Source organism: Abrus precatorius, unplaced genomic scaffold, assembly GCF_003935025.1.
Source record: "Abrus precatorius isolate BTA unplaced genomic scaffold, Abrus_2018 Scaffold8, whole genome shotgun sequence".
Lineage (NCBI taxonomy): Eukaryota > Viridiplantae > Streptophyta > Magnoliopsida > Fabales > Fabaceae > Abrus > Abrus precatorius.
In genome coordinates, this window is record NW_020874428.1 from 6,664,384 (window position 1) to 6,687,076 (window position 22,693).

The 22,693-nt window shown below is 29.7% G+C and overlaps 2 protein-coding genes across 3 annotated transcripts; one reads left to right on the plus strand and one right to left on the minus strand.

Moving 5' to 3' along the window:
- The first annotated feature begins 10,077 nt into the window (after positions 1–10,077).
- On the plus strand, positions 10,078–15,494 carry LOC113846243 (protein DA1). 2 transcript variants are annotated; one of them, XM_027474275.1, is made up of 12 exons: positions 10,078–10,499; positions 10,592–10,745; positions 10,839–10,929; positions 11,614–11,755; positions 12,297–12,417; positions 12,534–12,617; positions 13,089–13,208; positions 13,334–13,546; positions 13,971–14,027; positions 14,157–14,275; positions 14,800–14,858; positions 15,009–15,494. In XM_027474275.1, exons 2-12 carry the CDS (start codon positions 10,644–10,646, stop codon positions 15,305–15,307), a joined length of 1,407 nt encoding a protein of 468 aa, XP_027330076.1. In that variant the 5' UTR covers positions 10,078–10,499; positions 10,592–10,643; the 3' UTR covers positions 15,308–15,494. The 2 variants fall into 2 exon arrangements, with proteins under 2 accessions (XP_027330076.1, XP_027330077.1); XM_027474276.1 differs by having other exon boundaries at positions 15,053–15,224.
- A 541-nt stretch (positions 15,495–16,035) lies between these two features.
- Positions 16,036–17,787, minus strand: LOC113874150 (lysM domain receptor-like kinase 4). The gene has a single exon (XM_027512371.1). The coding sequence runs from the start codon at positions 17,785–17,787 to the stop codon at positions 16,036–16,038; it is 1,752 nt and encodes a 583-aa protein (XP_027368172.1).
- Between the last annotated feature and the right edge of the window lie 4,906 nt (positions 17,788–22,693).

Below are 22,693 nucleotides of genomic sequence, written 5' to 3' on the forward strand. Positions count from 1 at the left end.
TTGTAGCCATCTAGCTATGTGCCTAAATTGACATGCGATCCAAAAGTGTACGGTTATTCTTTCTTTATCCATTATTTCAGGTTCTATTTTAATATTCAACTGTGAATAGTATTAATTAATATATAATTTGTCAAAAAAGAAATAAAGAAACACAAAGAAAGATGTGAATTTGTAGTTGAAATTTGTCTATGGACACATAAGTCCTCTGGTCGGTTTATTGTGTATTGACTGCTTTGCAACGCGTTCCGATTGGTTGAGTACCTTGGATTAGTTCCAACTAAGCCACCAACGTTGAAGTTGACCTATTAGCCAACAACTTATTTATTCGAACATTCATTTTATATTTTTTTAATAAATCATTTTTAAATTTTGTGCCTTTAGGGGGGCGGGGGGATAAAAGAATGATCTCTTGGGGTGATCTTCAAATAAACTTACGTCGTTTCTTAATTCACTTACGAAGAAGTTTAGGGTTGTTTGATTTTAGAATATTTGTTTTGTTTTATTTTTATTTTTAATTACAAAAATGATACTTTATTTTTTATTTTTTAAAATTTATAGAAAATTAGTGATCTATTTTTGTTATTTTTATTTTATACAAACATTTTAAAACAAAAAATAAAATTAAAATAAGGAAATATATTTATAATTAAAAATGAAAATAAAAATTTAAAATTAAAGGATTCCTTAATTTTTCTAGCTGAACTCTTGTATATTAAAAAACAAGTGTCGATAAAACTTTTATAATATTTTAAGATAATACCCTTATGAGCCTGCTTAAAAGCTTAAACTTATTGGCCTAGATAAAAAATTAAAATACATTAGTCTCTTTGAAAGTTTTAGTTTCTCTCTATATAAAGTAAAAACGAAGTAAGACCTTAAATAAAACTCAAATTGAGTAAATAATTAAGTTCAGAATAATGAAAAAAAAAAATAGAATCTAATATCTTATCTACTATTAAATTTTAATAGAAAAAATTATTTAAAGAATTATGAGTACAAAATATACTTAAACTTAATGTATACTAGAGTATTTAGTCATGGAACAAAATAGTTTAAGGTGTAAAATATGGTTTCGATGATTTTTAAAGGGTGGTGTTCTGTTGAAAAGGTAAAGCCACTTTGTGACTAAAGAAAAAGTGAAAAAATAAAAAGTAAAAGTAAAAATGAATAGTTTCTCATTAAAATTTACAATTTGTGGAAATGGAATGAAAAGAATAAAATTTTATAATATTAAAAGCATCACAAGTTGAAGTTAAAGTTCTGACTATAAATACATGCATGATTTCTTGTTACATATCGCCCTCGTCCCATTTTTTTAGTGTTATTTTTATAGAGAAAAAAATCAGAGAGGAAAAAGTATGGTTTTTCTTATAAAGTTCTTTTAGTTTTGTTTTCTCCTATTATTAAGAGAATGTTATTATTCTCTTCTTGTAATTAAAATAAGTTATACTATTTTTTCACACAGTAAAAGTTTTAATTTAAATATTTCTCGATTCTATTTTAGTCATAAATATTTACTTTATATACTTATGGTACTTAACAATGGTATCATAACCAAAGGTTATTGGCTTACGTCTTAGATATTATTTACCATTGTTTATTGTGCACATTGATGTAGTTAAAAAATGGCAACAAAATTTGAGATTGAAAAATTCAATGAGAATAATTTCTCATTGTAGAAATTAAAAATAAAAGCAATTTTGAGGAAGGACAATTATTTAGCAAAAATTGAAGGAAGACCCGTAAATATAGCAAATGATAAGTGAAAGGAAATTAATGATAACGTTATTATAAATTTGCATTTGGCAATGACTGATCCGTCTTATCAAGTATTAAATAGAAGAAAAATACAAAGAAGATTTAGGATACTTTCATTAAATTGTATGAGGCCAAGTCTCTTTATAATAGAATTTTCTTAAAGAGGAAACTATATACTCTTTGGATGATTGAAACATAATCTATAACTGATCAAATCAATAATCTGAATACAATATTTTCTTAACTCATGGTATTGAATTTTAAAGTGGTGAAAAATGAGCATGTAAAGCTCCTCCTTCAAAATCTATCATATTCATACGACCAACTTGTCATTAATATTGTAAATAATAATATCACTGACTCTCTATCTATCCTTTGATGATGTAGGCAACATCATTCTTGAAGAATAATTTAGGCGTAAAAATAAAGAAGATAGAATAAAATGTTTAAAGCAAGGAAAAGTTTTAGCAGTGATAAAGGGGAGATTGATGGAGTATGACTTTAGTGGGAGTCAAAGACGTGGTAGATCAAAATCCCAAAGAAAGAAAAATGTCAATTGCTACCATTGTGATATAGAGGGCACTTGAAGAAAGATTGTTGGTATAACAAGAAGAGTATAGAAAGAAGCTTTAAAGCAACTACTTCTAAAGGGTGATACTATATAACAAAGTAGTGATTGATTCTAAAGATGAAAAACAACACATTAATGTATGAATAATGAATTCCAGGACAACATAACACATGACTCCTCACCAAGATTAGTTTTGCACCTACAAGCCTGTTTTGAAAAGATCTGTGTTTATAGGAAATAATCATGCCTTAGAGATTATTGGAACTGGTACTGTTAAATTAAAAAGGTATAATGATACTATTAGAATGATTCAAGGGTACAACATGTCAAGGGTCTAAAGAAAAATTTATCATCTATTAGATAATTGGATGACCTCAGATGCAAGATTCATACTAAAGGAAGGGTTTTAAAGGTGGTTAAAGGTACTTTTGTAGTGATGAAGGCAAAAAAGATCATGGTTAATTTATACATGCTTTTGAGAGATACTTTGCTAGAGGTAGATGCATTAGTTGTAGCAACTAATTAAGAAGAAACAACGATGATATGACATCACAAACTAGGCCATATGTCAAAATGAGGCTTGAAAGTCCTTGCAGAACGTAATCTCTTACTTGATGTGAAATTAATAAATTTATCTTTCTGTGAGCATTATGTGATAAGTAAGCAACATATATTAATATTTGGTAAATCAATTGTTAAAAGTAACCACATACTAGATTTGATTCATTCTAATGTGTGAGAGCCACCAAAAATGTCTCTAAGAAGAGCAAAATATTTTTCTATCTTTTATTAGTGATTATTCTAGGAGACTATGGATGTACCTGATTAAGAAGAAATTAGATGTATTTTCAATATTTAAAGAGTTCAAAGTATAGGTAGAACTTAAAACTGGAAAGAAAATTAAGTGTTTTAAAGACAGACAATAGAGGTGAATATATAGAAAGGTAATTTATGGTATTTTGCAAGAAAATGGGTATCAAGAGACAATTCACAGTTCCTCATACACCTTAATAAAATAGTATAATAGTGTGAGTAAATAGAACTCTCCTAGAAAGGACAAGAGTTATATTAAAAACAACAAGTTTGACAAAGTCTTTTTGGGCATAAGCAGTGAAAACTACTTATTATGTGGTAAATTGGTCACCATCAATTGCAATTGGTTATCAAGACATTAATAAAAATGTGGAAAGAAAAATTAGCATATTACTCTTCTTTACATGTGTTTGGATGTCCTATGCACGTAATGTACAATTCACAAGAAAAAACAAAATTAGATCCAAAATTTAATTAATTATTGAGGTATGCTAATATGGTCAAGGGTTATCGCCTGTAAGATTCCATTGTCTAGAAGGTTGTTATTAGCATAAATGTAATATTTGTAGACAATGAACTACAAAGTAAACAAGGAAGTGATATTACTACTAAGAAGACTACAATTGTACATATAAATAAAAAATCTAGAGGAGACGATTCTTCTAAAGTAGAACTTAAGCATGAGAAACAAGAACTAGATGAGACCAATGGTGTAAATGTTTAATAGAGTATACAAAATATAAAGATATCATTATGATCTTCAAAATATGTTATAGTAAGTCACAATGTATATTGTCATTTTGCAGAAGAAGGTGAATTGTCCACCTTCTAGGAGATCATAAATAGTTCAGATGCTTCTTTGTGGATGATAGTAATGTATGAAAAAAATGAAGGTCTTACATAGAAATGAGACATGGGAACTTGTTACACTTTCAGAAGTTCATAAATCCGTTGGAAACAAATATGTCTATAAGGTTAAATGAGACGACAATGATAAAGGGCAATAATATTGTGCAAGATTGGTGGTTAAAGGATATACTCATAAAGAAGGTATTGATTTTAATGAGATATTCTCTTCAGTAGTCAAACTTACCACTATTAGAGTAGTCTTGGCTATGTGTGTTGCATTCAACTTACATCTTGAACAACTAAATGTAAAGATCACTTTTCTTCATGAAGAACTTGAATATATATATATATATATATATATATATATATATATATATATATATATATGCTTAAACCATAAAGTTTTGAAGAAAAAGAAAAAAAAACTTAGTTTGTAGGTTGACCAAATCTTTGTACAACTTAAAACAAGTGTCAAAGTATTAGGTACAAGAGATTTGATTCCTTTATTATTAGCCTTAGATACAACAGACTGAGTTCAAACTATTATATGTACTACAAAAGGTTTGATGATAATAATTTGTTGTTGTATGTGGATGACATGTTGATATAGGCCCCAACAAATATCAAGTCCAAGAATTGAAGGAAAAATTGATTAGGGAGTTTGATATGAAGGACTTAGGACTAGCAAACAAGACTTTAAGGATATAAATTCACCAAGACATAAAAGATAGGAAGATTTGACTTTATAAGGAAAGTCTTGCAGCATTTTAGCATGTAAGACTGTAAGTCAATATTTACCTCAATTCCTATTAATTATAGGTTGTCATCAAGTATGTGTCTTAGCAATGATGCAGAGATGATAGAAATGTTTCAAATACCGTATGCATTAGTAGTAAAAAGCCTAATATATGCAATGATCTATATTAGACTAGATATTGGACAAGTAGTTAGGAATGTGAGTTATTTTATGGCAGCTCCTAGAAGGGAGCATTTGAATGTTGTTAAGAGGATTTTAAAGAAATATCAGGTGTTGCATTATGCTTTAGAGGGTCAAAGTTCATTATTAGAGGATATGTTGATTTATATTTTGTAATGATCTTGATAAAAGAAAATATACTACAAACTGTGTTCACGCTTATAGAAAGAGAAGTTAGCTAGTTATTTAAATTACAAAGTGTTATAGCTCTAGTTGCAACTAAAGTTGAATACATGGTAGCTACACAAGCATGCAAAAAGATAATTTAAATTTAAAGGTTGTTGGAAGAACTCAAGCATAAACAACAAAATAGTCATGTGCATTGTGATAATTATAGTGTCTTGCACATTGTAAGGAATCTAGCCTTTCATTCCAAGATAAAACACATAGGTGTTCAGTACCACTTTGTTTGAGAAGTAGTAGAAGAAGAAATCATGGACATGTAGAAGATCCATACTAAAGAGAACTTAATAGATGCAATAACTAAGCCTATCAACACTGACAAGTTTATATGGTATAGATCCTTATATGGCTTATCAAGAACATAAGCAACATAAGAATAATAAGTTAACAAAGATTTTAAAAGCTCATAAAAAGTGACTCTAAGTGGAGATTATTGAAAAGGTAAAGCCACTTTTATGGCTAAAGGAAAACTCAGAAGAAAAAAATTAAAAAAATCAAAGAAAAGATGAATGATTTCCCATTGAAATTTGCAATCTGTGTAAATAGAATGAGGAGAAGAATACTCCATAATTTTAGGAGCCATCACAAGTTGAAATTGGAGTTCTGACTATAAATACGTGCATGCTTCCTCATTACATATCATTCCATTTTCTAAGTGTTATTTTTATGAATAAAAATTTAGAGATGAAAAGTGAGGTTTTTCCTATAAGGTTCTTTCAGCTTTGTTTTCTCCTGTTATTAAAATAGAGTGTTATTGTTCTTTTCTTATAATTAAAGATAAGTTGTACTGTTATTTTACATAATAAAATTTTCAGTTCTATTTTTTTGTTTTGCTTTATTTTATTTGTAAATATTTACTTTATATACTTTGATACCTAACATGTTCTTGCAAGAAACACTCCAACACTTAAGTTAGTGAAAATTTGGTCAGAATAAGAGTATAGGATTATGCGATAACATACTTAAGCCAAAAAGTTTCTCTTATATATATACAAACATTGTTAGCTAAGATAGTTTTGTTGTTATGTACACCTAACACCATAAGCATTTAGGTACAAAAGTGCATGAAGCACTTGCACCATATGCATGACACATCTGATAATGCTAACAATGTCTTAGGAGTGTCAAAGTTGTCAACAATGGAAAGGCACTTGCGTAATGGTTATTTGTTAGGGTTGCAACTAAAATTGAGGTGATGGTTTATACTAGGTGGTTAGATGATTTGTGATTAGCATGAGGTTTATGATCGTGGTTAGTGGTGAGCTTAACAGATGTTTTCATTCATGGTGGATTTAGGTAGAGTGACGGTGCTAAGGTGGTTTGACTAGGTTGAGTATTTGACTCTAATCAAAACCTATTACAAAAAAAAAAAAAAAAGTGACATCAAATAAGTCTTAGGGCAACAAATGCAACAATAAACTCTAAAACTAGAAAAAAAATGACAAAAAACTTAAGTTTACATCCATACGAAAACCAACAATATGCATTTAATACAAATGAAAGTTAACTAACAAAATTGTAGAATACATTTCACTATCAATGAAAATTGTTGGAAGTCTTTCAATTATCCTTCCAATACATTCATTTGACAAGTTTAAATAGGGAGGTTTTCTCATTCTTCTAAGTTAACATCACTACAACCACCAAAAATACTAATGGTCAATAGCCAAGCAAACATAATAAGATTCAAGATTAATGCCTTTTTGATAATTAGATTTTTGAATGACAAAAAATTCTATGCATAGTTTGTAATTTTGGCGCATAAGGCGATGTATAAGAAATAAATGTGTATAAGGTATAACAATTTAGACTTTGACTAAATTTGAGTAAACTTTTAAAAAAGTTCTTATAAAAAAATATAAAAAATAAATAAATTTACTTTTATGAATTAGAAATAATTTATACTTATATATTTATTTTTTTAATTTATAAAAATAAGTTAATTCTAACTTATGATAAAAATTTTATTTTTTTATAATTTTTTTTTCTAAAAATTTACTTAAATTGAGGCTTTATTTACAAGTTTAATTTAGAGGAAAAAGGAGAGAAGATATTTAAAGACATTACTCTTTTAGAGGGTTTCTAAAAATAAAAAGAAAGATTTTGAAAATTTTTAGATGCCTTCTAAAATTTATTCATGTGTAATTTTTGAATTCTTTTATTTTAATTTTTTTTTTTAACATCCAAGTAAGAAAAGAGGTTGATCATCTTGCTTTCTATCTTATCTTTATTTTCAAATCATTTTCATCTCTCTCCCAACAAAACTTAAATTAACTTTTTAATATTATAAATATTAATTACATCAACAACACCAAAATGTAAAAGAAAAATTATATTTACATTTCTTAAGATTTAATAAAATTTTGTCTCATATTTTTAATATTATTTTGATCTCTCATAATCCATTTATAACAATGCAAGAAATGATAAAAAAAAAGAAGACATATATTATTATATTGTTACAGAAATTAAAAAATATTTGTATCAAGTAATAAGCAATAGTAAAACTTTATTAAAAAAATAAGTCCTCTAATATGATATAAGTTTTTAATAAAAATTATTATTTTTAGATATTTAAACTTCTTAATAATGAAATTAAAAAAATTATATTTAAAATTTTACAAATTATTTAATTTGAGTTATTTTTATTTATATAATTATATATATATATATATTATAATATTTTTAAATAAAAAAATAAAATACTAAAGATAAGATGAAGGAAGGTTAGATTAAAGTGAAATGTAAATTTAAGCCTCATATAAAAAATAAAAAAATATTATAAATACAAAAATTATTTTATGTTTGTTGACTAAAATATTATATAATCCGACTTAAATATTTGTTAATGAGATAATTTATAATTTTATTTAATTAAAAGTTATATTAACAAAATTATATTAAAAGTTTGTTATTTTTTTAAAGATATGATTTTCCTCTCTCATTCAACATGGATAATTATACCTACATGTTGACATTTATTTGACGTATTTAATAGAGACATCAAATAAGGTAGCGTAATATGTGTAAAATTGTAATTAACTCACAATCTTTTTTGACGTAACATGGATAATTATACGTAATTGATAAACACAGTGTTCGCTCATATTTATTTAAGTGTTGGAGTGTTTTGTAGGCAAGCCACGTCGTCTAGGCAATATAACTGCCACATCACCCACAATAGCACTTCCGTCTATCACCAATTACATGTGAGGGCAACGCCAATTTTCTTATATATTAATATCAAATTAGATATTAAATTTGATGTTGTTTACTCAAGAATGCAATATGTTTTTAATTTCTATAAATATAATTAATTTAATTTTAATTATTAAAAACATTTACTAATTTTAATTTTTCTTATTTTTAAATAATTTTAATATCACTTATCAATAACTTAATATGTTATGTTACATTTTATTTCATCTCATAATTATTATTAATGATACATGATTAAATGCATATAGTATTATTATTAAGTAATCATATTTTTAAAAGTCATGCAATATTTTTAATTATTTATTTATATTTTAATTTAATAATACATGTATAATGCAAATTTTTATTAATACAAAGTAATAAATATTCTTAGAAATTATAATAAAAAATATTTACATTAATTATTTTTGGGTAATTTCTCACAAATTAAAGAAATATCATTCTACAATTTTCATAAAAAAAATTATTTTATTTTGATTCATATTTTCTTCAGATATTAGTATTTAAAGTATTATCAATGACTTGATAAAAATATAAAAGTAATATCTATTTACACGTATATTTTAAGATATAATAAAAATAAATAAGTTAGTAAAAGATAAATTAAAAAAATAAAATTTTACTTAAATTCTAAATTAAAATTTCAATGAGAGTTTTGCATTAAGTTTAACATTACAACACTATTGATCAATTTTGCTTTATTTTAATACTTGAATTAATTAATGAGAATATTATCAACTAAGTGTTCATTTAATTTGTGTGACCATTTATAAAATTTATTATCAACTATGTAAGTGAATTTAACAACTATTTTTTTAAGAAGTATAAATAAAAAGTCTTAGATGAATTCAAAATTCTGTTGAATTTTAGTAAACACTTCTGTTCTTCTATCTAAAATAATGTGTCTTAGTTTTAATTATTTTTTATATTTTAAAATTTAATAGACTTTTCTCTTTAGTATTATTCAAAAGTGAGATGTAAAAGACAAGCCTTGAGTTATTAAAGATGTTTTACTAGAAAAACTGAGGGACAACAAACTTTGTAAGAAAAAAGTTGAAAAAACAAAAATGCACGTCATTTTATGATAAATAAGAAGCAAGAAGCAAGGTTTCTTAAGATGATATAAATTACTTATGAGAAATAGCAGGTGACCCATTAAAAAGTTTTGCTTCATTGAACATTTGATATTAGGACATAAAAGAATGTGAGATACGGCAACAAATTCAATAGAGTAAAGCAAATACAAAATAATCCTGTTAATTAGGATGTTCATGTTAGTCAATTAATGATAGTTATTAAGAAAGAAAAGAAGAAAAGAAAGACACACTTGAAATGTATCAAGAAGAACATAACAGACGCGTTATTTCGCAGAATATACTTTTTAATTTCTAATTATAAAATTGTATAAATGATTTTAAAATATAACATTGGTAATTATACATACTGCTGATTAGCTATGCTTAATTTAAAATAGTAAATAATGAGTTTGACAATCCCTTGGATTCTTGTCCCCTCTCCTTTTGGGGACCTATTTCCACCGCATGGCAAGTAATCCCCGCATCCGCATATATCCCCGCAACCGCGTAAGAATCCGCCCGCAACGCAATCAACGATAATCTGATAAATCAAAATAAATAATTAAAAATTAAATAAAATAAAAAAGAGCGTTCTCGCATTGATTCATAAAGAAACTTTTGGCTTGGTGCTTTAGGCGTTGGGGTCTCCTTGAGGAGAAGGGAAGTGTGTGTGTGCGAACAAGGAGGACCCCACACCACACCCTTTTATTCTTTCCCAACCCACAGTGCTCCATTTTCCATGATCCTTCGTCACGGAGGGTTTATGAGTTTTTGACAATATTCACTCCGTCCATGTTTTTACGTTTCTTCTATTTTGACTTTCAAATCTCTGCATTTCTCAATCATCTTCACTCTTCCTTTTTATTCCTTTTTCATTTTTTTCCTCTTTTCCGTACACTTCTCCTTCGCTTTACGCGCACAAAACATCTCAACGCTTGTTCTCGTTATCTCCCACGCCAATTATTAGATCACACAATTTCCACAAACAACCGTTTCATATTTTTTTTTCCCTCTTCAATTAATTCGAGCTTCCGCGGCATCAAATTCCAAATTGGTATATTTAACTTCAGAAAAAAAACCCCTCTCCGTGGTTTTTTGTTTTTGCAATATCTTGCGTTTATGCTTTTGTGGATGTTTGCTGTGCAGGAACCAAATTTTGAACTACTATGGAAATATAGTGTTATAGCAGTTTGAGTTAATGGGTTGGTTAAGCAGAATTTTTAAAGGCTCTGACCATAAGATTTCAGAAGGGAATTACTATAAAGAGGATTCGGATTATTACTTGCCATCAACTTCGGGGGTAACGCATTTGTGCTCTTATTAATTAATGTTTTTTGGAAGTTACTCATTTGTTACTGCTGTTTCACTTGTTTTGATGGGGTTTTGAATGCAGGATGTTTGGACTGAGAACGAGAATGAGGAGATAGATCGAGCAATTGCACTTTCTCTTGTAGAAGAAAGTCAGAAAGCAAACAATGTGAATGGTGGGTGATGTATTGTTGCTCTTTATGAATTATTGCATGCTCTTGAAAGTGGCAGTGCATTTCTGCATTTGTTTGATGCTCTACAGTCAAAGGGATTGATTGCTATCGACTAAACACTAATGTGATTTGCATTGTTCTAATTTTGTAATGCTCGTGTTGCTGTTGTTCTGGCAGTTAATTTTTTTAAATTTGCCTCCGTTTGACTTCACTTTTTATGTGAAATCTTTGATCGAATTATTTGATAGATGAGGAAACCAATTGCTTTTTGTAATTCTATTGAATTTCTTGCTTAACTGTGATGGTAAATGTGGTTGCTGTGCCTTTCTTTGCACGAAATGTATGCAGTTGGGTATTTTATATTTTTAGCTTAGATGAAAGCTTGGATTTTGTTTGTGTTCATTTCATTCTTTACAAATTACTACTTTGTTTGGAAGCATTAAAAATTAGAGTTGATTTTGGATCAAGTATAAAGTTATTACCATCTTGCCCTTTGTTTAACCCAGGTATTTCTGATTGTGTTCTTTAGAGGTGCTGAATATCAACTGATTTGTACAGTTTTTTGGATCAATTCTTTTTTCAATATATGTCACACAAACACACGCCGGTGATCTTGTCTAAATTGTATTTACCTTAATATAAATATATTACTGTTTTACATCAACAAATTTCCTGTCTGTTTTATAGACTACAGATCACAATTGGAAGAAGATGAACAACTTGCCAGAGCTATAGAAGAAAGTCTAAATGTGGAGTCTCCTCCCAGATATGGAAATGAAAATATGTATCAACCATATCAACCAATTCAGTATTTCCCGATGGGGTCCAGGTATGAGTTAGAGTTTGGATGATAACAACGTATGAATTAGGTTATGTTAAGAGTATCATTCAAAGTTGTTTGCTCACCTTCATAATTCCTGGCTCTATCAATTCTTGCTGCTTGATTGTCTGGAATTCTCTATTTTGATGTATGGTAGGAAGGGGTTGATGTAACTGGACAAGGTGGTAATGTATGGGTATGAAGAATTCTCAATTCTTCATCCTTTTTCTCCTCTTCCAATACCCTTTACCAAACTGTCATAAAGATACATTGGTTGAGTGAAGACTGCTGCAATAGTACTAATTTACAGCCAAATATTAATATATATACATCTCTAGATCATTATGGGATGAACTAGTAAACAAATATCCCTGGGTCCCTATGAATTAAGTTCCACTTGCAAAGGAACAAATTATGCATCCAGTATTTTCCTGTTTGTTTTCAATTGATGGAGAAATTATTCCCTTCTTTCAATTTGCCATACCTTTTTATAATATCAATAATGCATGTGATGCACGTAATTCAAGTTATCTAGTTATTTACATTTTAGGATTTGTGCTGGCTGCTATTCTGAGATTGGTTACGGACGATATCTAAATTGCTTGAATGCATTCTGGCATCCTGAATGCTTCCGCTGCCGTGCTTGCAACCTACCAATCTCTGATTATGAGGTGCTAGAATTTCCATTCACCTGTCGCATTGCTTGTTTTCCTGTTTTCATAAATGGTTTTTATTTTGTACTTATAGTTTTGTTTTTTTTCCTATGCATATATAAATATTTTTGTAGTTCTCCACATCTGGAAATTACCCTTACCATAAATCATGCTATAAGGAAAGCTACCATCCAAAATGTGATGTCTGCAAGCACTTTGTAAGTATTTCTCCTTAACAAATTTTATATTCTTGCTTACTATACCCAGTATGCATAGTGTTTTCCTTTTGAGCAATGATTATGTTTATGTGTCAACTAATATCTGTATTAAAGTGGTGATTAAAGAATGTTTGACCGCTGAATTAGATAAATGCATTATATCACTGTGTCAGTGTCTAATCACTGATAAGAATATGGAAGATGTTATATTTATCAAAGTTTATGGTTCATCTTCTTGGTGATGCTTTTGTTCTTTACCACAAATGATCAGGCAGTATTAGAAAGTGCTACTGGAGTCACCTTTTTTCTCCAAACTTGTGGACATTGTCTGAGTCATTCATGATGTTTAATTGTTTATAAGTTTTCATGTTAGAATTTAATAATGACACACTTGTCAATTTTCAATTTGACTCAGCCTTATATCTCATTGCCTGTTTCTGTTGATTTTTTGTAATATATATCTTTTGACAGATTCCAACAAATCCTGCTGGTCTTATTGAATATAGGGCACATCCATTCTGGATCCAAAAATATTGCCCTTCTCATGAACATGATAATACTCCACGCTGTTGCAGCTGTGAGCGAATGGAGGTCAGTATGGATGAAGTACTTTCATCTGATCAGATATTATTTATAGATTTGACTAGGTAAAGGTGGACTAACTTTTATGGGGCAAGTGAAAACACTGAATGCAAAATTTCTCTCTTCATATGCAGGCACAAGAGACAGGATATATTGCTCTTAAGGATGGCCGGAAGCTCTGCTTAGAGTGTCTGGATTCTGCTATCATGGATACTAACGAATGCCAACCCCTTTATGGTGATATACAAAGATTCTATGAAAGCATAAATATGAAACTTGAACAGCAAATTCCACTACTTTTGGTTGAAAGACAAGCACTGAACGAAGCAAGAGAGGGAGAGAAGAATGTAAGAGAAAATGCATTTTCACCTGTTTGCAGTAAATGTAATAATTGATAATTTGGTTGTAAAGACATTCAGCTGTCTGATGTAGAAGAAACTGTTTTTTGGTGTTATCTACCCAACCAATGTTAAAAGGAAAATAATGCCAATTGTTATTGATAGCTTTTAGAATGCTATCTCTGACTTAGATTTTCTCTTTGGTGATATGTTGACCACATACTGTGTCAAATAATTCAATTTGACATGCATGATATAGAAAATTCAAGAGAAAAAGTGAAACAAAAAGGTATATACCTATTTGGAAGTCTAACACTTGCAATAAACAATACTGTCCCAGCCAACTTGCTTTCAAATTTGAGCTTCAATCCATAATTAGTTCATGATTAAACAATGCTTTCCGTTTTCATATATGAATTTTCATCTTGGGCAGGGCCACTATCACATGCCAGAGACCAGAGGGCTCTGCCTCTCAGAGGAGCTCAGCACTGTAAGATTTCCTGTTTTGTTGATACGACCACCACAACACACGCACACAATTTTTTTATGATTAAATAATAGCATTCCTTAAGAACCATTGATTAACAATTTATGATACATTGCCTTTAAATTTGATCAGATCTCGAGGCGGCCTAGACTTGGGACAGGAAATGGAGCATTAGACATGAGATCACAGCCTTACAGACTGGCTTCACGCTGTGATGTGACAGCAATTCTCATTTTATATGGTCTTCCAAGGTAATGATTTGGTGCTTTTGCTTTTACAACTTGTGTAACTTGGAGACAAGCTCAATGCTTATGAGCAGATGAATAATTTGAAAATTAACAAATCTTAAAGACATGGAAGAAAATTTCCCAAGGATGAAAATAACTGAGCAAAACATCTGCGAAATTAGAGAATGTAGTTCGTATGTAGTTGCAGAAAACCAGAGATTATCATGCATTAGACAAAAGTAGTGTCTTTTACACGGGACTTTTGCTAACATGACTTGGAAAAATGAAAAAGCTAAAAGCTGCAAATTGTAACTTGCATAGCCTTTTCCCTTGGTATCCATAGGTTTAGCTTTTAATATGAAACTCTCTTCTACTTCATGAACGAGCCTATGTGTTCTTTTGGAATTAGGAAAGTAATATCTGCATCCAAGCAGGTATTGCGTTGTTGATATTGAATCAATGAATCATAATTCCCCCGCCCCCCAAAGTTTATTTCACTCTTGGTGAATCATTTTATACAAGAATGAAATTCATTCTTTTTTTCACAGGTTGCTTACTGGATCAATCCTAGCTCATGAGATGATGCATGCATGGCTGAGGCTTAAAGGTACTATTTTAGTGTTGGGATTTATCTATACAGTTGTTGTAGTTGGAGTGTACTCTTTCTGCGTTATTTTGTCAACCAGCATCAAAACAATGTTATTTTATTGGGGTTGTCTTGCAATTTCATGCTGAACTGCTGTGTATATGCATGCAGGTTATCGGACTCTAAGTCAAGATGTTGAAGAAGGTATCTGTCAGGTTTTGGCTCATATGTGGTTGGAGTCTGAACTTTCTTCTGCATCAGCCTCGTCCTCATCTGCGTCACATACATCTAGAAAAGGTAAAAAACCTGATTTTGAGAAGAAGCTTGGGGAGTTCTTCAAGCACCAGATTGAATCGGATATTTCCCCTGTTTATGGAGATGGGTTTAGGGCAGGTCAAAAAGCCGTACGTAAGTATGGTCTACAAAGGACCCTTCACCATATCAAAATGACGGGGACTTTTCCATTTTAAGTACAGAGATCCTCCATTTAACTGATTGTTTCTCATTCTTTCTAGATAAAAAGCCTAGCCTGTTATTATTAGAGGCCAAGGTACTTAGGCATTAGCTTTGACGAATTGGTGATTTTTTTTACCTGTAATTATTGATAACATTGCGGATATATTGATTACATTCATATGATTTTTTTAATCTCGTTTTATCACATTGGTTCTTTTTTGTATTATCACCTCCAACCTCTGCTATCTCCCAAAAAATATGACAAGGAACACTTTCCTCGCAATATATAGCGGGTCAGATCTGTTTGAAAATGAAACGGAGCTCCATGGTGTTATGAGGATTTTATTTTTTTCTTGGTTTTTCAGTTAGCTTTTTAGTGCAGAGAATCATGAAGGCTTATTCAGATTATCAGAAATCCGGAGGCCATTATAGAAAAGAAAAAATAATGATTGATAAAAAACAGATGCGAGTGGGGCAAGAAACTTTTGCATCAAAGAACCGAACTATAATTGTACATAAAATGTGTACAATATATACAACTTAATTGTAAAAGCAATAGAAGCGTACATTCCACATCAGCTAGCAAAGACTCTTAAAATTTCACCGCTCCAGGCCAAGACTGTTGTTGATGCTGGGTATTCTCTGCTCCGTGTAACTTGTCTATATTTTCAATAAGCTAGAGACTACCTCTACCATGTTTGGTCTTTCAGATGGTTCATGGATCAAGCAGGCTAGAGCTAGTTTAACTAGCTGGAGAGCACATACTTTCCCACTGTCCAGTGAGGCTAGAATCAATGAACAAACTCACCTTCTCTTCTTCATTTTCTGTACCAATGAGATTTACTATGACTGCATGAAGCATTACTTCTCTTCCATCTTGCATGGCAATAGAATCTTTACCCGTGATTAATTCCAACAGCACCACCCCGAAGGCATAAACATCCATCTTGGTAGTGACTATCCCAGCCTCCAGATACACTGGAGCCATAAAACCCTTCACTTTAACGTCATGCGATGTGGCACAGCTAGAAGTTATTTTCCTTTCTGATTCTTCAGCGAGAGTAAAATTTGCTATCTTGGCCCTTAGATCTTTGTTTAGTAGAATGTTTCCACTGTTAATGTCCCGGTGTACGTAGCAAGGTTCTGTGAAGTTGTGAAGATACTCAAGTCCATTGGCAATATCCAGAGCAATCTGGATCCTCTTTACCCAACTCTGATGCTCCGTGGACCTGCTTTTGCTAAGCCATTCTCTCAAGGAGCCATTTTCCATATATTCATAAACAAGGTAGAGGCACCCTTCATTTTCACAGTAACCTTGCAGCTTTATCAGATTGAAATGATTGATCCTTTTCAGCAAAATCACTTCCTTGGACGCATTTCTTTTCATTTTTTTGATTGCCAATATGTCCCTGCCATTGCCAAATACCCCACGAAACACACAACCTTCAATTCTATTCTTTGAACTAAAATCTTCAGTTGCCTCCATTATTTCCTCAAAACCGTAAACTTTGGAGGAGTCGTCTTCAATAATTGCTATTTCCCCGCGGATATCTTCTGCACAGACCCGCTTTATTTTCTCACCCTCTTTACCTCCCTTAAAGAACCTCTTTCTCAACAGAAAAACCATGGATAAAAAAACACACACAACCAGCAAGGAACCCCCTGTGGTGGCAATTGCAGTGTGGAGTTTTCTCTTTGAGCTACACTTTTTTGAGGTGCAAACAGGAAGAGGTGACATGGTTGGTGGATCATTCACAACTTTGGTCATTGAACTCACTGGTTCACTAGGCAAAGGAATCAAAATAGTTGTGAATGGATAAAGGGTTTGTGTTTGTGTGGAAAAACCATTAGCATCAACTAGATTACCTGCTGATACATTGAACCTTGTAGCAACATTTGAGATGTTATCATCCCAGTTTACCGAGTATGTCAGCAAATACTTGGTGCCATTTCTGGCCTGATGCCATGTTGGACAAGCGCATCTGAGTGGTACGTGCAATTTCATGCCAGTAAGCAAATCAAATTCCCCATATGGGTTGGCACGCTTGAGAGAATCACAACTGGCCAAACCCTGAAACGTGTCATTTGCCACTGTGAAATACGTTGGGTTTGGACCCAATATGTATTTGGTTTCAGCTTGGTAATAGTCCCTAGTTAAACAAGAACAGTTCAAAGGAACAATCGCCTCTTTGCCATTTGGGAACACTGTGAGAAAAGTGGCATCATTGATTCTGGCAAGCTCTTCTGGGTTTGATGATGTGAGGTTGGAAATTGTAGGTATGGAGTTGTAAGGAGGTTTTGATTTGAAGATGAGAAAAGCCATGCAGGATTTGTTAAGGCCATTGCAAGTGTAAAGGAATGAAGGAGAAGGACCCATTTTGTCATAGTTCTTGCGGCTAAGTACTGAATTTCCTGAGTAATTCTGTTGTGCTTTGACATTTAAGGAAAGAAAAATGCTTAGTATGAGGAAAACGAAGAGAAACACATGACTCATTGTGAGATTGTTTTCTTGTTGAACAAGACTAAAGTGAGAACATTTCATTTGTATGTGTGATAGTTTAAGATGTTTACATATGCTAGCGCTGATATAATGGAATAACGCGTGGAAGTGTTAAACCAAATAGGATACTTCCTGTGCTGACTAATTCCAAGTGTTCTCATTGTATATTAGAACAATAGGCAATTTCTGGGACCACAGTTTCGCGTACCTTGGTCTGTTGGTTGTTTTTGGAGATGATTACAATTAATTGACCTAGTTTTGGGGTTGCTTCATATTTTATTATGCTATCAGATGAAGAAGAATCTGGAAATTTATTTTTTATATAGAGAATGAGAGAATGTATATATAAATATGTTGCTACTTGAATTGGGTTGTCTAAAATTTGTGTCATTGTACTTTTGTTCTTAACGGTCTTGCCCGCCTGAGCATCGTACGGCTTATCTCATTAATTAGACCGTGCGGTACATTTTTAAGACTTGATTATTAACCGATTCAAAAAGTTTATTTTTAATGATTTAAGAGATAATTTTAATTGTTTTTGAAATATGTAAAACAATAATTATTATTATATAGATGCTACCTGTAATGTTAGTTATTATTTGTTTAAATGACGGAATTGTTTGCCAATTATTATATCTTAGGAGGAACAAATTGGGTCACTGTCAAAGATGAGCTGCTTATTTTGGTATCTGCATTCTAATAATAATGGACTGATTATTTTTATTTTTTATTTTTCTCATCGTTGATATGCGAACCAGCTTATTTTATTCTGTTTCCTCATATATAAAGATAATTAAATAAGTTAAAATGGGATTCTGATTTTTTCTAATTATTAATTTCATTTTTACTTAAATAAAAATAAATTTATTTAAATAAAAATAATAAAAAATTATATAAAATTCATTTAAACAAATTTTCTTTTGTCCCTTCTTTAAACTTCTCTATTCTTTTTTACTCAACTAAAGATTCATGTAATTTTTTTATTGTTTTTTATATTTTTATTTAAGTAAATTTATTTTTATTTAAATAAAATTTTAAATTAGCCATAATAAAAGAATATAACTAATAATGAAAAGATAAATTGAAACTTAATGATGATAGTCAAATTAAGGATAATGGCTAGCTGGCTGACATCTCTTGGTTAAAGAAGACACTCGATGCAAATGCCAACGGTATGACACAGGATCAGTAGAATAAATCTAAAGTTAAAAAGGTAAAATAGAAATTTAGAAAAAGATTAAATTCGTCACATTCTTTTAATAATTTTAGGCTTTATTTGAATATTGAGAGAGAGAGGGGGAAAAGGAAGGATTTGTAGGGAAGAGGAGAAGAGAAGAAAGTAATTTAAACCGTCTCCTATTTTTTGTTTGAATGTTTAATACTAAAATGAGAATGTGATAAGGTTTAACTATATAAATGATAATATTGTCTTTTGTATATTTTATTTATATTTTTTTTTATCTTTTTCAAAAAATATATATTTTTCTCTAAAAATTAATATTTTTATTGTTTATAAATATTTTAAAAAAATTCTCATTCTAAAAACTAACATTTTTAAAAAAATTTAAGAGCTCTTTTAGTGCATGAAATCAGAATTGATATTCAGAATTGTAATCCCAATTACAATTCTACATTTAATGCACTAAAAGAATTAGAATGTAAAATTAGAATTTTATGTTGAAATCAAATTTTATAGTGTCATGTAAGATATAAATTTTTAAAAAATAATTCAATTTTACATTAAAATTTTATTTAATAACTTTTAAAAAAATAATGTGTTAATTAAAAATACAAAATAATTATTAAATAAATTGTTATAGATAATAACTTAATATTTCTTTTTAAAAAATCATGACACAGTAAATTTATTTTTTATGTTTAATTTATCATTAAAATTTAATATTATGTTATGAACTATTTTTCTCATAAAGTAGATAAAAGCATACGAATATTTACAAATATAATTTAATTCTTAAAATTAAAAATATAAATTAAATATAAGTGTTTTGAACTCTCTTTTTGAGACTATAAGCTAAAATAAGTAAAAATATTGCAACATATTCTTCTAGACTTACATGATAAGTAAGAGGTAATTGATTATAGCAATTTTCACCTGTCCCATGATATAATTACCTCAAAAGTGTACTTTATAATGTGTCTTTATCACTTTGTTGCATCTAATATTAGTTTTCTCTTTTTTGTTTCTCTTGTATTCTCAATAGTTCTTGAATTAATTTGTAATATTTATTTTGATATCTAACAATTCAAGAAAAGTATTAAACAACTTATTATACAATTAATATAAACAATAACAATACAATATAGTTTGTAGTAAATGCATAATGACAATACGACATATTAACATAAACATATTAAACATGTAACAAATGTAAAAAATGAGATAGAAAAAGGAGAAAGAAAGAAGAAGACGTAAAAAAAGAATATAAAACAAATGTATAAAAGAAAAAGAAAAGACGTTAAAGAAGAATAGGAAGAACAAGAGAAAGAGAAATAGAGAAAAATTACTTTTATTAATAATCAATGTAAAACGAGGAAGAAGAGAAAAAAAAAAAAGAGAACATAGGAAAAAAAGTAATATTAATAATCAACGTAAAAGTAGAGTTAAAAGAAGAAGAAAATACAGAAGAAGAGAAAGAAAGATGCATAGGTAAAAGAGAGAACAAAGGAAGAGAGAGAAAGTATTTGCAGAGATACAAGAACCACGAAGACGAAGAACCAAAGAGAAGTACGATACGTGAGAGTGTATTTGTGAATTATGATATTAAGAATTCAAATTCCTATGGTATAGGTTAGAAATTGAAGTGGGTCAAATTTAGTTATTATAGAATTTCATGGAATTATAATTCAATTGCAAATAGATATTCAAACATGATAATTAAAATTGTACTAAAGAATAAGAGAGAGAAAAACTTCTATGATAAAATAACTGAACAAATCTTTCAAAAGATTTAGAAAAACATCTTGACCCATTTTCTCCTAATTAAATAATTCCTAAACAAAATTAAACTCTACTAAGTCCTTCTTTTTCTCTCTCTCTCTATCCTTGATAAATATGTAATTAAGTCCTCTTTTACAGCCCATTTATTCATATTTGATCTTTATTTTAATTGGGTTTTACATTAATTTATTTATTTATTATGCAGTTTAATATAAAGAGGTCACGAGTAGATTTCGGATGCAATTCGGGCCCAAATGAATGGGCTTAAAAACCTCACAGCAATAAGCACACTCGGTGAAGCACGGGGGTGCTTCGAAGAGATGCACGACCGTACTGCACATCATGTACGACCGTGCTTGTTTGCATTACCCAAATTTGCCAAGTTTAAAGGAGTTCAAAATTCTATAAATAAGAGAAAAAGGCATCGTGAAGGGATCTTTGCCTGAGCAAGAATTTACACACAACCTCCCCTTCGAGATCTCGGATCATTTCCACCCCTCTTGTACGAACCATTAGCACACTCTTGGCGGGACTTGGAGCTTCAAGTGACCATACTTGAAGACCGAAGATTCATCTCCTATACTAGTTTGCTATATCTCTTCATTATGGATATGTTATTGATTGTTTTAGCACTTTCTTTCTACATGAGTAACTACATTTCTGTTTCGTGATTAGAATTTATCTTATTACTTCTCACTCTTAACCCAATTAATTACATCGTCAGGCGATTGTACCTCAGCTAATTAATAGATCTATAAGATAAAATAAGATGAAAGATTAGGTAGACCAAACCAATCTTCTTCTTCTAATCGTTATTGAATTAACAAGTTCATAGGTTCCTTAGACTTTCTTAAATTGATGTCTTGCATGACCATTGGAGATGTTAATTTAGAGAAAAAATATTAATATTACATGATCGTTGAATATTAATAGTATTTGTATGAATGATTAGTAATCACAAGGAAATCGGGTTTAGATCTAAATAGAAAAATAACATAAAGGATTGAACAAGAACACCCGTATGCCCTAGGTTTTTCTCCGATAAGTATAACCAAGACGTGCTTTGTATTTCTTGCTCTTAATTTTATAATTGATTTTCTAAACTCTTGTGTTGATTATTCTCGCATATTTGAAGCTCAAACAATTAAATTAGAAAATTCTTAGTAATCGGTAAACAATCCTTGTGAGACGATAATTCAGAAACTTAACTTAAGAACCCTTTATTACTTTTCGATGGGTACACTTGTTCTCTGAACAATCCTCTCCCTCTCCTTTTATTCCAAACATGACATCCAAACATAGTCTTCATGATTTAGTTGTTAAATTATAATTATGTATTCATTTTAATTATTTGTATTAAATTTTTTAAAAATTAAATAATTATAAAAATACAACTAAAGAATCTTTATTTTTACATATTTTAAAAACATATTATTTCAATATGTATAAAAAAAAAGTATTAAATATTTTTTAATTGTATAAACATAATTTGTGAGATTAAAATTTTTTATTTAATGATTTATTTTAAAAATAAATTATTCATAAAATAATTATTTAATTGTACAAGAGTGAATCCAATAAATATCATCCTTATCAAATTAATAATATTGTTGTCTTTTTATGCATATAATATAGGTATTAAAAACACATTATAAATTATTCTTTTTATGAGTATTTATTAATTTTAACTATACAAATATGCTAAACACTTGCGAAAAAAAAGAAAATGATCGTACAACAATAACATAAACACGTTACAACACATTGTAACTTACTCTTTTCATGAGTATTTATTAATGTTAATTATAAGAATATGCTAAACACTTGAAAAAATGATCCTACAACTCTACAACAATAACATTAACTATTGGAGGAGCCTGTATCATTTTATTTTATCTGAGTTGCAATACACAATTCCACCCTGGCAGAGAAAACCTACGT

Bases quoted from the DNA above. Each gene is read 5' to 3' on its own strand.
- LOC113846243 (XM_027474275.1), top strand. From the start codon at position 10,644: ATGGGTTGGTTAAGCAGAATTTTTAAAGGCTCTGACCATAAGATTTCA. The intron at 12,618-13,088 runs GTAAGTATTTCT...ATCTTTTGACAG, and splicing joins GTGATGTCTGCAAGCACTTT to ATTCCAACAAATCCTGCTGG. The intron at 13,547-13,970 runs GTAAGAGAAAAT...CATCTTGGGCAG, and splicing joins CAAGAGAGGGAGAGAAGAAT to GGCCACTATCACATGCCAGA.
- LOC113874150 (XM_027512371.1), bottom strand. From the start codon at position 17,787: ATGAGTCATGTGTTTCTCTTCGTTTTCCTCATACTAAGCATTTTTCTT.